This window comes from Brienomyrus brachyistius, chromosome 4, assembly GCF_023856365.1.
Source record: "Brienomyrus brachyistius isolate T26 chromosome 4, BBRACH_0.4, whole genome shotgun sequence".
Taxonomy (NCBI): domain Eukaryota; kingdom Metazoa; phylum Chordata; class Actinopteri; order Osteoglossiformes; family Mormyridae; genus Brienomyrus; species Brienomyrus brachyistius.
Genome location: NC_064536.1, coordinates 361,523 through 374,388, shown reverse-complemented (window position 1 = coordinate 374,388; position 12,866 = coordinate 361,523). Strand labels below are relative to the sequence as shown.

The 12,866-nt window shown below is 49.6% G+C and overlaps 1 protein-coding gene across 2 annotated transcripts in view; it reads left to right on the top strand.

Moving 5' to 3' along the window:
• Positions 1-12,866, top strand: part of LOC125740684 (NACHT, LRR and PYD domains-containing protein 3-like) — a 172,162-nt gene that overhangs the window by 41,982 nt on the left and 117,314 nt on the right. Inside the window, exons 5-9 of one of the 2 annotated variants that reach the window (XM_049012164.1) lie at positions 162-1,929; positions 4,873-5,046; positions 6,449-6,622; positions 8,004-8,177; positions 9,075-9,248. In XM_049012164.1, coding sequence (XP_048868121.1) covers positions 162-1,929; positions 4,873-5,046; positions 6,449-6,622; positions 8,004-8,177; positions 9,075-9,248 — 2,464 coding nt within the window. The remainder of the gene's footprint in view (positions 1-161; positions 1,930-4,872; positions 5,047-6,448; positions 6,623-8,003; positions 8,178-9,074; positions 9,249-12,866) is intronic. The other variant, XM_049012163.1, reaches the window with a different exon arrangement.

Genomic DNA, 12,866 nt, shown 5'->3' with positions numbered 1-12,866 from the left:
TTTGCCAGAAGTTTCATATTTTGATTGGGAACTTAATGTCAAGATTAGGGCTTGGTAGGAGTTAAGGTCATCATGTTGGGATTAATGTTGTGTGTTTTAATCCTCATACCATACTGGTCAGGATCATGTTGAGAATTTGTGCATTTTCCTCTTTTCTTCAGGGGAGCTCATGTCCAGCACAATCAAATGTAACCTGAAGCAGAAATTTGAGTGTGTATTTGAAGGGAAAGCTAAGGGAGGACAGCCAACACTTCTCAATGAGATTTACACAGAACTCTACATAACTGAAGGTGGGACTGGAGGAGTCAATGATGAACATGAAGTGAGACAGATTGAAACAGCATCCAAGAAAAGGCAGACAGAAGATACTACAGTCAAGTGCAATGATATATTTAAACCCTTATGTGGGAATGAGACACCTATCAGAACTGTACTCACTAAAGGGGTGGCAGGTATCGGGAAAACAGTCTCTGTGCAGAAGTTTATTCTCGACTGGGCAGAAGGAAAAGCAAACCAGGATGTTCACTTCATATGTGCTCTTCCTTTCCGGGACCTGAATATGATTAAGGGTGAATACAGTCTGATTGAACTGCTTCACCGCTTTGTCCCAGAACTAAAATCACTTGAATCCACCGAGCTGTTTAGGTACAAAGTCTTGTTCATCTTTGATGGTCTGGATGAGTGTTGCCTTCCTCTCGATTTTCAGCACAATGAGAGCTGGTTTGATGTAACAATGAAAATGTCACTGGATGTGCTGTTGACTAACCTCATTATTGGAAATCTCCTTCCATCTGCTCTCCTCTGGATAACCTCCCGGCCAGCAGCAGCCAATCAGATACCTCCTGAGTGCTTCCACCGGGTGACAGAGATACGAGGGTTCAGTGATGCCCAGAAGGAGGAGTATTTCAGGAGGAGATTCAGTGATCAGAGCCTGGCCAGCAGGATTATCACACATGTGAAATCATCAAAGAGCCTCTTCATCATGTGCCACATACCTGTGTTCTGCTGGATTTCAGCCACTGTGCTTAAGAGTCTTTTTAGTGAGACTGACAGGGGAGAAATTCCAAGGACTCTGACTGAAATGTACACACACTTCCTGATCTTTCAGTCCAATTTAAAACATGAGAAGTATACGAAAAACGATGAAATCAAGCTTAAGGAATACAGCAAGAAATTCCTTTTGAAACTTGGTAAACTGGCTTTTGACAACCTTGAGAAAGGCAATCTCATATTTTATGAGCAAGATCTGACAGAGAATGGCATTGATGTCACTGAAGCTTCAGTTTACTCTGGAGTGTGCACAGAAGTCTTTAAAGAGGAATATGGGTTGTATCAGGATAAGGTGTACTGCTTTGTGCATCTGAGCATCCAGGAGTATCTCGCTGCTTTATATGTGTTTCTGTCAAACTCATCAGCTAACCTGCTGAAGACTGCAGTGGATCAGGCCTTAAAGAGCAAGAATGGACACTTGGACCTCTACCTCCGCTTCCTCTTGGGCCTCTCAACAAACTCCAGTGAGACTCTGTTACAAAGACTACTGGGACAGACAAGAATCAGCTCATTTACCACTTTAATAAGATCCTTAAAATTGCTACTGGGACAGACAGGAACCAGCTCACATAACATTAGAGAAACAGCCAAATACATCAGGGAGAAAATACAGGAGAATTTATCTCCAGAAAGGACCATCAACCTGTTCCACTGTCTGACTGAACTGGGTGACAATTCTCTAGTAGAGGAGGTACAAAGATACCTGAATTCAGGAAACCTTTCAGCAGAAGACCTCTCACCTGCACAGTACTCAGCTCTGACCTTTGTGATGCTGATGTCAGATGAGGAGCTGGATGTGTTTGATCTGAAGAAATTCATCAGATCAGATAAAGAGCACTGGAGGCTGCTGCCTGTGGTCAAGAACTCCAGGAGGGCTCTGTAAGTGATGTGGGGATGGGAAATCATGTCTGGTCTGGCAGTAATATATGGATATTGTTTGAAATGTCTGATGAATATTATTATTTTGATAATCTCAACTACAGCAGTTTCTATAGCAGTAGCTAATCTGGACCACAGACTTTATAATGACTGAAGGTAGTGATGTAATAACAAACAAAAAAGTGAGGTTTCCGTTCCCATCCAGTCTGCCTTCTGATCACAGGCACAGCATCCTAACCTGCTATAGAAGCAGTGAGGGCTCTTTATCCACAGGGTGTATAAGTGGTATGTGAGTGTTATTGTCAGCAGGCGTGTTCATGTGATGGAGCCCAGAGCTGGGAGCTTCTGTATGACTGCTGTCTCTGTCTGCTCACTGGCTGCCTCTGCTGGCCACAGCTGCTCCTGGCTGAGGAGAGAACAGAACAGAATACATGTACAAAAAAACTCCCACCAATAACACCTATTCAGGCAGTTATATATTAATATTGTTTAAAGTATATAATGAAAATATACCATTTATTTCCCCTGTGGATTAATCATGAGGCTGGATTTATTTTTCACCATAAGAGTCTGGAAGCCAGATTTTATATTAACTGAAGTTAGTGATGTAGTAAACTGACAGGTTTTCTATGACCATCCTTTGTGTGACAAACTGCCAAGAGCCAGAATCTAACAGAATGTTCGGACTCTGTGTCCGTGAGCGGAAAGTCACTGGTTCAGATCTCATGGCCGGCAGAGTGATGTCATCGCTGGGCCCTTGAGCAGATCCCTTAATGCCAATCACTGCAGGGGCCCAGATGCTGGATGCTGGCCGACCCTGTGCTGTGACCCCAAACTTCCTCTCACCTGTGTGTGTCTGTGTGTCTCATGGAGCAGAATGGGAGGTGAAAAGACAATTTCTCCATGAGGATAAATATTTCTTATAAACGAACGTTCCTTTTAAAAGCATATCTGAAAGGATTGGTAGTCCTATGATTAGAGTATTGGTGATGTTACAGGAAGTGAAATACAGAAGAAAAAATGATTTCACTCACACGATCAGGAATTGAGGTGTCCATTTATAAAACATAAACTTCTCTGGACATCATTCAAATGCCACATAAACACACACACACACACACACAAGTAGGCTATACCTAACCTTATGGGGACATTCACTTCTATGGGAAAAATGCTAACGCAAACTATGATAACCTTAATCCCCACCCTGCTCTAACCATAACCATAAGTAATCAAGCAAAATACAAGAGTTTTTGCATTTTTTTCCATAAGGGAAAAAAACGGATATTTATCACGTTATGGGGACATTGTGTCCCCATAAGGATAGTTATACGCACTCACCCCCACACATACACACACACACACACACACACACACACATATCCCAGGCAGGAACTGAACCCGACACAGCTGTAGTGCTGATCACTGAGCCACAGTGCTGCTCAGAGCTTTATGGAAATACTTGTGCAGATATTAAAGAGTCTCAGGGTAACTGGCCCTTTAAGAAACTGAACCCGACACCCTAGATGGTCGGCTGTAGTGCTGATCACTGAGCCACAGGGCTGCTCAGAGCTTTATGGAAATACTTATGCAGATATTAAAGAATCTCAGGGTAACTGGCCCTTTAAGATCATTAAACAGCAGTGCATTAAAAAGTGGTTTGCAGTTGGCTACAGAATTTCAAGGACATTGAAACGACAAATTGACTGGTATATATAAATTAACCTGTTACTGAATGTATTTTAGAGCATATTCACACTCATGCCCTCATTCAAACCGGCTCTGGATATAATACATACTGAACATTATTAGGAATATGGTCTGTATGACTTATTAAAATGTACAGTTTGAATAAAACTAAAGGCTTTTAACCTATGATAGACTTACTTAACCACTGTCAATGATTATATGACTGCAAAAAAATGGCCAAAATACACAGTAAACTCACAGGAGATCCTGTATTGTGCCAATTACTCATTTGAGCATATTGATCCAGTTCCTGAATATTCTGCATACAAAACCTTTCAGGATATTTCTAGATAGATAGATAGATAGATAGATAGATAGATAGATAGATAGATAGATAGATAGATAGATAGATAGATAGATAGATAGATAGATAGATAGATAGATAGATAGATAGATAGATAGATAGATAGATAGATAGATAGATAGATAGATAGATAGATAGATAGATAGATAGATAGATAGATAGATAGATAGATAGATAGATAGATAGATAGATAGATAGATAGATAGATAGATAGATAGATAGATAGATAGATAGATAGATAGATAGATAGATAGATAGATAGATAGATAGATAGATAGATAGATAGATAGATAGATAGATAGATAGATAGATAGATAGATAGATAGAACGATAGAACTTTATTAATCCCTCGGGAAGGTTCCTCTGGGAAATTCTAGTTTCCAGCAGCAGTACACCAGCATATTACAAGTTATAAAAATACAATAAAAAAATACAATATAAGAGAATTTAAAATACACGTACTAAAGTAACAGCCAACATACAGATAAGGATACGAGTAGGGAGGGGGGAAAAGGAAAAACTATTCCCAATAAAAGGGAAATAGAGGGATTTAGCAGCAGTTATGTAGAGAATAGATATTGCGGTATTGCACATGAGATTGCACAGTTATGTGGTCCATTTCTGCTTTGAATTGAAAATGTTCAATGTATTGTTCATGACAGGGAACATGATGACCATCAGAGGACTGGCGAACATTAAAAATGTACCAGATTTAATCACTTTTCTAAATGTAGTGATTTAATGTAGTGTTGTGTTTAGCTACTAATTCTCTTTGAACTGTATTCTGTGCCACTTATTATGCTGGATTGAATATTTTGTACCACTATGATCACTGATGTGTAGGATACATACCGGTCTGTCTGTGTATAATAATTCGGCTCCTTTTGCAGGCTGAACCGCTGTGATCTCACAGAGAAATGCTGTGAGGTGCTGGCTTCAGCTCTCAGATCAAACTCCTCACCCCTGAGAGAGCTGGACCTGAGTGACAATGATCTGCAGGATTCAGGAGTGAAGCTGCTCTCTGCTGGACTGGGGAATTCACACTGTAAACTGGAGATACTGAGGTCAGTCACATTTGTCCATTGTAATAGTAAACTGGCATTTCATGATGATACTGTAACTGTGACACAGATTAAACCACAGACCACAGTATTTGACAGTACAACTGAGACACCCTCCGCCCTGCAGACACAGAAAGGAGTGTCCTGGGAAGGGCTGAGGGATCAGCCACATGGCCACTTCATTTACTCTGACTTAAGCTCCTGTTTAGGCCTCTAGATGCAGCAGAAGGACTAATATTATAAGAGCCTCTCATGTCTGAAGTGCCTCAGCCAGTAATGCGGCTGATCCTGAATCCAAGCTGTCTAAGCATGAACTATGTCAGTACTTTATATTATAAAGTGTTTCTGTGACGTTTGCAAGGCAAGTCAGACGAGTGAACCGCTGCACTCACAGCATTTCATTCCCACTAAGCAGGTATAGATTTTTATTTCTCAGAAAAGAGGACGTGATGCGGATGTTTTGTTTTAATATTGTTATACTGACTTAATATTGTTACACTATGTGCTAAAGTAAATACCTGGACTGGACTTTTCACAGTTTCATAGCAGAGGAACCTAAATCACATTTCCTCAGGTGGAATTACACCAAATAAAATACTCCTTTATTTTGGGTGCCTGCTGCCTGGGCCCCTTCCTGTGTGACATCAGCCGCCTGTCAGCTATGAGAGAGAAATCACTCCTGTAATCAGCTCTCACTGCTCTGTACAGATCTGTGTGGACCACAGTGTTTAAAATGTTCATATGCTAAGGTGTGCTCCTCCTGGGGACTCTCTTGTTCTACTGGGGGACTTCAATGCTCACGTGGGCAATGACAGTGAGACCTGGAGTAGCGTGATTGAGAGAAACAGCCCCCCCGATCTGAACCCGAGTGGTGCTTTGTTATTGGACTTCTGTGCTCGTCACGGACTGTCCATAATGAACACATGTTCAGGCATAAGGGTGTCCATATGTGCACTTGGCACCAGGACACCCTAGGTCACAGTTCGATGATCGACTTTGTAGTCGTGGTCATGCCTATCGCGGCGGCAATCCCCGAGTTGACACACATCTGCAGCATTGCATAGACATCGGGGGCAGTGCCTCTGGACTGGCAGACCGGGGTGTTATGCAGCACCATATAATATTCCATATGGTCTTTATTTCAGGGGGTTAAGGGGGGACATTTAGGAAGGGCAGCTAAACAGCAGCCCAGGTGCAGAATAATGCCCCCAAATGGCAGCTTTTTATAAGGAGAGAACAGGGATGGAGGAAAAAGAGGAGGTGCTGAAGGGCTGTTTGGTCTGGGGGGGTCCAGGCCAGTCGCTGGTCCCAGTCAGGCTGTAGCTGTGGGCATGTCTGCACTGGTGTTTTAATGGGTCACTGCCACTTGTATTTTGTCTGACATTTTTTGGTTTCCTTTCTGCAGTCTGGCAGGCTGTAGAGTCACAGAAGAAGGCTGTTCTTCCCTGGCTTCAGCTCTGAGGTCAAACCCCTCACACCTGAGAGAGCTGGACCTGAGCTACAGTCACCCAGGAGACTCAGGAGTGAAGCTGCTCTCTGCTGTACTGGAGAATCCCAGCTGTAAACTGGAGAAGCTGAAGTGAGTACAGAATGAACATTTTATGTCAGTTCAGATCACGTTTGTTTATGTAGCACATGTTCATACATCAAGGTCATTCAAAGTGCTTTAGAGAAAAGATAAGAAATAAAATGAATAAAGTAAAAGCAGAGAAAGTTAAAGCGTAGGAATAAATATGAAAATAAAAATAAATGAACATGAAATAAAGAACAGATATTAAAAGTGACAAAATGCCATTGGCATCAGTCACGGTTACACAGTCGCCCATGGAGCTGCGGCCTGGGTGCTCTGGTGCCAGGTGTCCTTATAAACACCCTTATGCTGGAACACGGTGTTCGTTATGGACAGACTGTGGTTGGCATAGGAGTCCAATAAGAGAGCAGCTCGGGTTCAGATCGGCCAGGCCGTTCCGTCCAATCACAGCCCTCCAGGTGTCACTGTCGTTACCCACGTGAGTGTTAAAGTCCCCCAGCAGAACAATGGAGTCCCCATGGGGGGGGGCGCCTTCCAACGTCCCACCCAAGGTCTCCAAGAACGCCGCACACTCTGAGCTGGTGTTCTGTGCATAAACACAGACAACAGTCAGAGCCCGTCCCCCGACTCGAAGTCGAAGGGAGGCGACCTTCTCGTTTATTGAGGTGAACTCCAACATACTGGCACCAAACCGGGGGGCTATAAGTAGACAGACCCCTGCCCTCCGCCTCTCACCATGGGCAGCTCCAGAGTGGAATAGAGCCCAGTCCCTCCCCAGGAGTTTGGTTCCAAAACCTGAGTTGTGTGTCAGCAGTCAAACCATCCATCCATTTTTTTGAAGCCGCTTAATTTAATCCCAACTGGGGTTGCAGGGGGGCCTGGAGTATATCCCAGGAACAATGGCCACAGGCAGGAACCAACCCTGGGCAGCCGCCAACACACCACAGGGTGCACACACTCACACAACTACAGGACCAATTTAGACTCACCATTCAACCGATCCTACACACTTTTGGACCGTGGGAGGAAACTGGAGCCCACGGTGAAAACCCACGCGAACACAGGGACCCGGGACCGAACTCAGGACACAATAACCCAAGATCCAGTGAAATCATGTTACACATTATTAAGCAGTAAAGCTGGAAACAAATAATTCTTAGCACATGATTTGTGTTGGTTAGCAGAGCTAATAGATGAAGAAAAATGACAGTTATGTTGCAATTGTGTGCTTGGTTTAAGAAAAGTTACAAATAAAAATATAATGAACACCAGTCAACACCGGTGTGATTGTTATTATGCTTTTTATATATTGTACAATTAAGTCATTGTTTTAAAAAATCTCTTCTGTGATGCTGTGATAACTCACATTACAGTAATATACAGCACAGAGATGCAAAAAGTGGTTTTACAAGTGTTTCATTTTCCTAAGGATGGACCACTGTGAACTCACAGAGAAATGCTGTGAGGTGCTGGCTTCAGCTCTCAGATCAAACTCCTCACCTCTGAGAGAGCTGGACCTGAGTGACAATGACCTGCAGGATTCAGGAGTGAAGCTGCTCTCTGCTGGACTGGGGGATTCACACTGTAAACTGGAGATGCTGAGGTCAGTATTACTGGGTATTCCACAGTGTACACTGGAGATACTGAGGTCAGTATTATTGGGTATTCCACACCGTAAACTGGAGAAACTGAGGTCAGTATTACTGGGTATTCCACAATGCAAACTGGGGATACTGAGGTCAGCATTACTGGATATTGTACACTGTAAACTGGAGATACTGAGGCTAGTCATATTTTTCAGGTCAAATAGTAAACTGTTCTTTCACAATGACACTGCAAATGGCACACAGGTTAAATCACAGGCCACAGGTACTTGACAGTACAACTGAGATAGTATTCCACACTGTAAACAGGAAATGCTGTAAACTGCAATTATTGAAATATTTATTAGACCATACTGTCACGAGAAACAGAACAGAGAGGTTCGGATCCTGGATTGCAACCCCACAAAAGGTTTATTGGTACTCGCCCAACTACAGCACCGAAAGGGACAGGCAGAAAGCAAGGTCGAGGGACAGGCGGAATGGTCGAAAGCCGGAAGGTCAGTTTTACACGTAGGCACGGGACACGACCACACGGGGAGGTGGGGACGAGACGTGCCGGGCTCGGCAGGAAGGGCAGGTCAGGTACGGGAACGGGTCTGGAGAGGGAAGGAGAAACAGGTAAGGAACATACACTGGGCAAACAGATTAGGTCAGGAGCAAGGGTAAGACGATAGACTAGAGAGTGCTTGGTAAGGCTCAAGTACATCGGCGCAATACTTCGCGTTGGCCAGCTGTGATCGGGTTGCCTTTATCCCTCCAGTTATTAGCCCTAACCTCCCACACCGTGTAGGTCCCGCCTGTGTGGGCGTGACACATACATATTTGCTTAAAAGTAATACTTTTAATAGTGAGATGATACTATTTATATTGGAAAGTTTTTGTCTGTCTCTCTGCAGGCTGTCAGGCTGTAGAGTCACAGAAGAAGGCTGTTCTTCCCTGGCTTCAGCTCTGAGGTCAAACCCCTCACACCTGAGAGAGCTGGACCTGAGCTACAATCACCCAGGAGACTCAGGAGTGAAGCTGCTCTCTGCTGTACTGGAGGATCCCAGCTGTAAACTGGAGAAGCTGAAGTGAGTACAGAGTGTGTGTCTGACACACTACAGATACTTATGCATGTATGTGAAGAAGAGGCACCAATAAATAAATGGATACAGCAGTACTATGTCATTCTGCTTCTCCTATAGTGTGAATCACGGTGGAGAGTGCAGGACCAGACCAGGCTTTCAGAAATGTATGTGTGTTTGCATGTTTTATTAATAATACCATTAATACCATTTTATGGTTGTACTCACACAGTTGTTGTGATCGTGGTGCTTTTTACACTGTGTGTAGATGGATTTCCATGTTTGTGTTTAGGTGAGTTTCTCTGTGTGACAGTTTAGACAGAATCCAAAGGGAAAAGACAAAACTGACAAAACATCCAGCCATCACTGTAACTGCTTAATCCCAACTGGGGTTACATGGGGGCCTGGAGCCTATCCTGGGAACAAGGGGCACAGGCAGGAACCAACTCACCACAAGGCGCACACACACACACACACGGCCAATCAGCCTGCCCTGCACACTTTTTGGACCATGGGAGAAAACACAAGGAGAGAGCATGTGAACTCCACACAGAATGGACCCGGGACCAAACCCAGGCCCTTCTTGCCGTGAGACAGCAGCGCTAACCACTGTGCCGCCAACAGAATAAGCAAACATCACCAAAAATATTATTGTCACACTGGATCGCGGGCAGAGCGGCGATCGTGCGGGCGAGCAGGCAGAAACGGGCAAACACGCCGTAATCAGGGCAAACAAGGGGTTTATTCCGAAAGACGGGGCAGGGAACAGAAGACGCCAACTAACATCAATGACAGACAACCGGTTAGTACAAAACAGGAACTTAAATACATGGAACAAGGCAGCAGGAAACAAGACATGACTGGGCACGATCAGGAAATCACACGTGGGTAATTAGGGGGCGTGGCACACACGAGGAGCGGACGGAGCGGGTGTCACAGAACCCCCCCCCAAAGGCGCGCTACACCGGGCGCGCCCGGGAGGAGGCGAAGGACGGGACGAGACCGGGAAACCAGAACCTGAAAGACAAGGGCAAAAAAAATCAACGGGGAACAGGGAACAAGACAGACAGGCAAAACTGACAAAGAGGCAGGAGCCAGGACAGGACACTACACAAGACAGGAAAGGCCGACAGACAGACCAGGAAGGGAGAAACAGCGGGAACAGGAGGAACAAAAGGACCAGGAGTGAACGAAGGGAACAGAGGAGGACGAGGAGCAGAGACGGGAGGAACAAATCGAGGGGGAGCAGAGACAGGCGGGACAAAGAAAGGGGAAGCAAACGAAGGAGGGACCAGGGCAGGAGAGAAGGGAGAGAAGGCGGGGGAACAAAAGGGAGCCCGTGGGAGCCCCAGCGGGCGACGGGCGGCAGCCGGAGGGGCCGCAGACGGCCGGGAGGCCGGAGCCGGAGGGGACCTCGGAGGGGCCGAGGAGACAGGGCGAGGGACCCGCGGAGGGGCCAGGGAGGGAGCAGGAGGGAGCACCAGGGAAGGGGACGAGGGAGTTGGAAGGGGCCAGGGCGAAGGCCCGGAGGAGGGGGGAGCCGCAGCAGGCGGCGACGTCCGGTGGGGGGCCGGAGGTAGGGGCCCCGCAGGCGACCGAGGAGCCGCCGTCGGGGAACCCCCAGGCGACCGACCAGGCACCGGAGGGGGGAGCGAGGCAGGGCGACGAGGCATCGGAGGGGGACCCGCAGGCGACAGCCGACCCGGAGGGCCAGGACCCGCAGGCGCCAACCGAGCCCCAGCGCAGGCGAGGCAGGGCGAGCCAGGGGGCAGGGCGGGCGGGACCCCAGCCCTACGTCTGTGTCCCCTTCCCCTGCGGGACACAGACAGGCCGACCCTAGGTCGGGGTCGACGCTGCCGGGGCGAGGGACCAGGGGTCACAGGAGCGGGGCCAGGGACAGGAGCTGGGCCAGGGACCGGAGCTGGGCCAGGGACCGGAGCTGCAGCAGGCGGCTGCAGTGGGGGCGCCTGCCCGGGAGCTGCAGCAGGCGGCTGCAGTGGGGGCGCCTGCCCGGGAGCTGCAGCAGGCGGCTGCAGTGGGGGCGCCTGCCCGGGAGCTGCAGCAGGCGGCTGCAGTGGGGGCGCCTGCCCGGGAACTGGAGCGCGGTCAGGAACTGGAGCTGGCTGCAGTGGGGGCGCCTGCCCGGGAGCTGCAGCTGGTGGCTGCAGTGGGGGCGCCTGCCCGGGAGCTGCAGCAGGCGGCTGCAGAGGGGGCGCCTGCCCGGGAGCTGCAGCAGGCGGCTGCAGAGGGGGCGCCTGCCCGGGAGCTGCAGCAGGCGGCTGCAGAGGGGGCGCCTGCCCGGGAGCTGCAGCAGGCGGCTGCAGAGGGGGCGCCTCTGCAGGAACAGGAGCGCGGTGAGGAACAGGAGCGCGGTCAGGAACAGGAGCTTGCTGCAGTGGGGGCGCCTGCCCGGGAGCTGCAGGTTGCTGCAGTGGGGGAGCCTGCCCGGGAGCTGCAGCAGGCGAAGGGGGCGCCGGGACAGGAACAGGAGCGCGGTCAGGAACAGGAGCGCGGTCAGGAACAGGAGCTTGCTGCAGTGGGGGCGCCTGCCCAGGAGCTGCAGCAGGCGGCTGCAGAGGGGGCGCCTGCCCAGGAACTGGAGCGCGGTCAGGGACTGGAGCGCGGTCAGGGACTGGAGCGCGGTCAGGGACTGGAGCTGCTGGTGGCTGCAGAGGGGGCGCCTGCCCGGGAGCTGCAGCAGGCGGCTGCAGAGGGGGCGCCTGCCCGGGAGCTGCAGCAGGCGGCTGCAGAGGGGGCGCCTGCCCGGGAGCTGCAGCAGGCGAAGGGGGCTGTGCAGGCAGCGAAGGCGGCTGCGCAGCCGGCTGCACGGGAGCGGGGTCCGCCGGCAATGGCGGCTGCACGGGAGCGGGGTCCGCCGGCAATGGCGGCTGCACGGGAGCGGGGTCCGCCGGCAATGGCGGCTGCACGGGAGCGGGGTCCGCCGGCAATGGCGGCTGCACGGGAGCGGGGTCCGCCGGCAACGGTGGCCGTTCAGACGGCGTAGCCGGGACCGGTGCTCTCCGGACAGGAAAAGCTGCCTGGGGAGACAGCTTAGCAGAGCTAGGGACCTTCCGGGCGATTGGGGAGACCTCCCGATCCTCCTCCGGGAGGGCCGCCGGGATGAGGGCACATGCCCTCAAGGCGATCGTCGGGGCGATCGCCGGTTCCTTCCGTCTCCTCCTCCGGCTTTTGGTAGCGGCGGGAGGTGGAGCTACGTCCGCCAATGCGGACGGCGGAAGGACGGGTCCCCGCTCGCAGGGAGCGACTGAGCGCTGGGTCCGGAGCTGAGCTATCCGCTGGAGACCCTTGCGCAGCGCCTCGGCCAAGCGGGCTTCCAGGTCTAGGGCTAGCTCCCCGAGGGTCCTCTCACACCAGCGGACAAGGCTCCACGCTGGACGATCCTCAGTGATACCGGGTTGGGATCTCCTGTACGCTACCTGTTCTCCGAGGCGGAAGTACTCCTCCTCGGAGATGTAAGCAGCCTTGTTGTGGTCTGTCATTCTGTCACACTGGATCGCGGGCAGAGCGGCGATCGTGCGGGCGAGCAGGCAGAAACGGGCAAACACGCCGTAATCAGGGCAAACAAGGGGTTTATTCCGAAAGACGGGGCAGGGAACAGAAGAC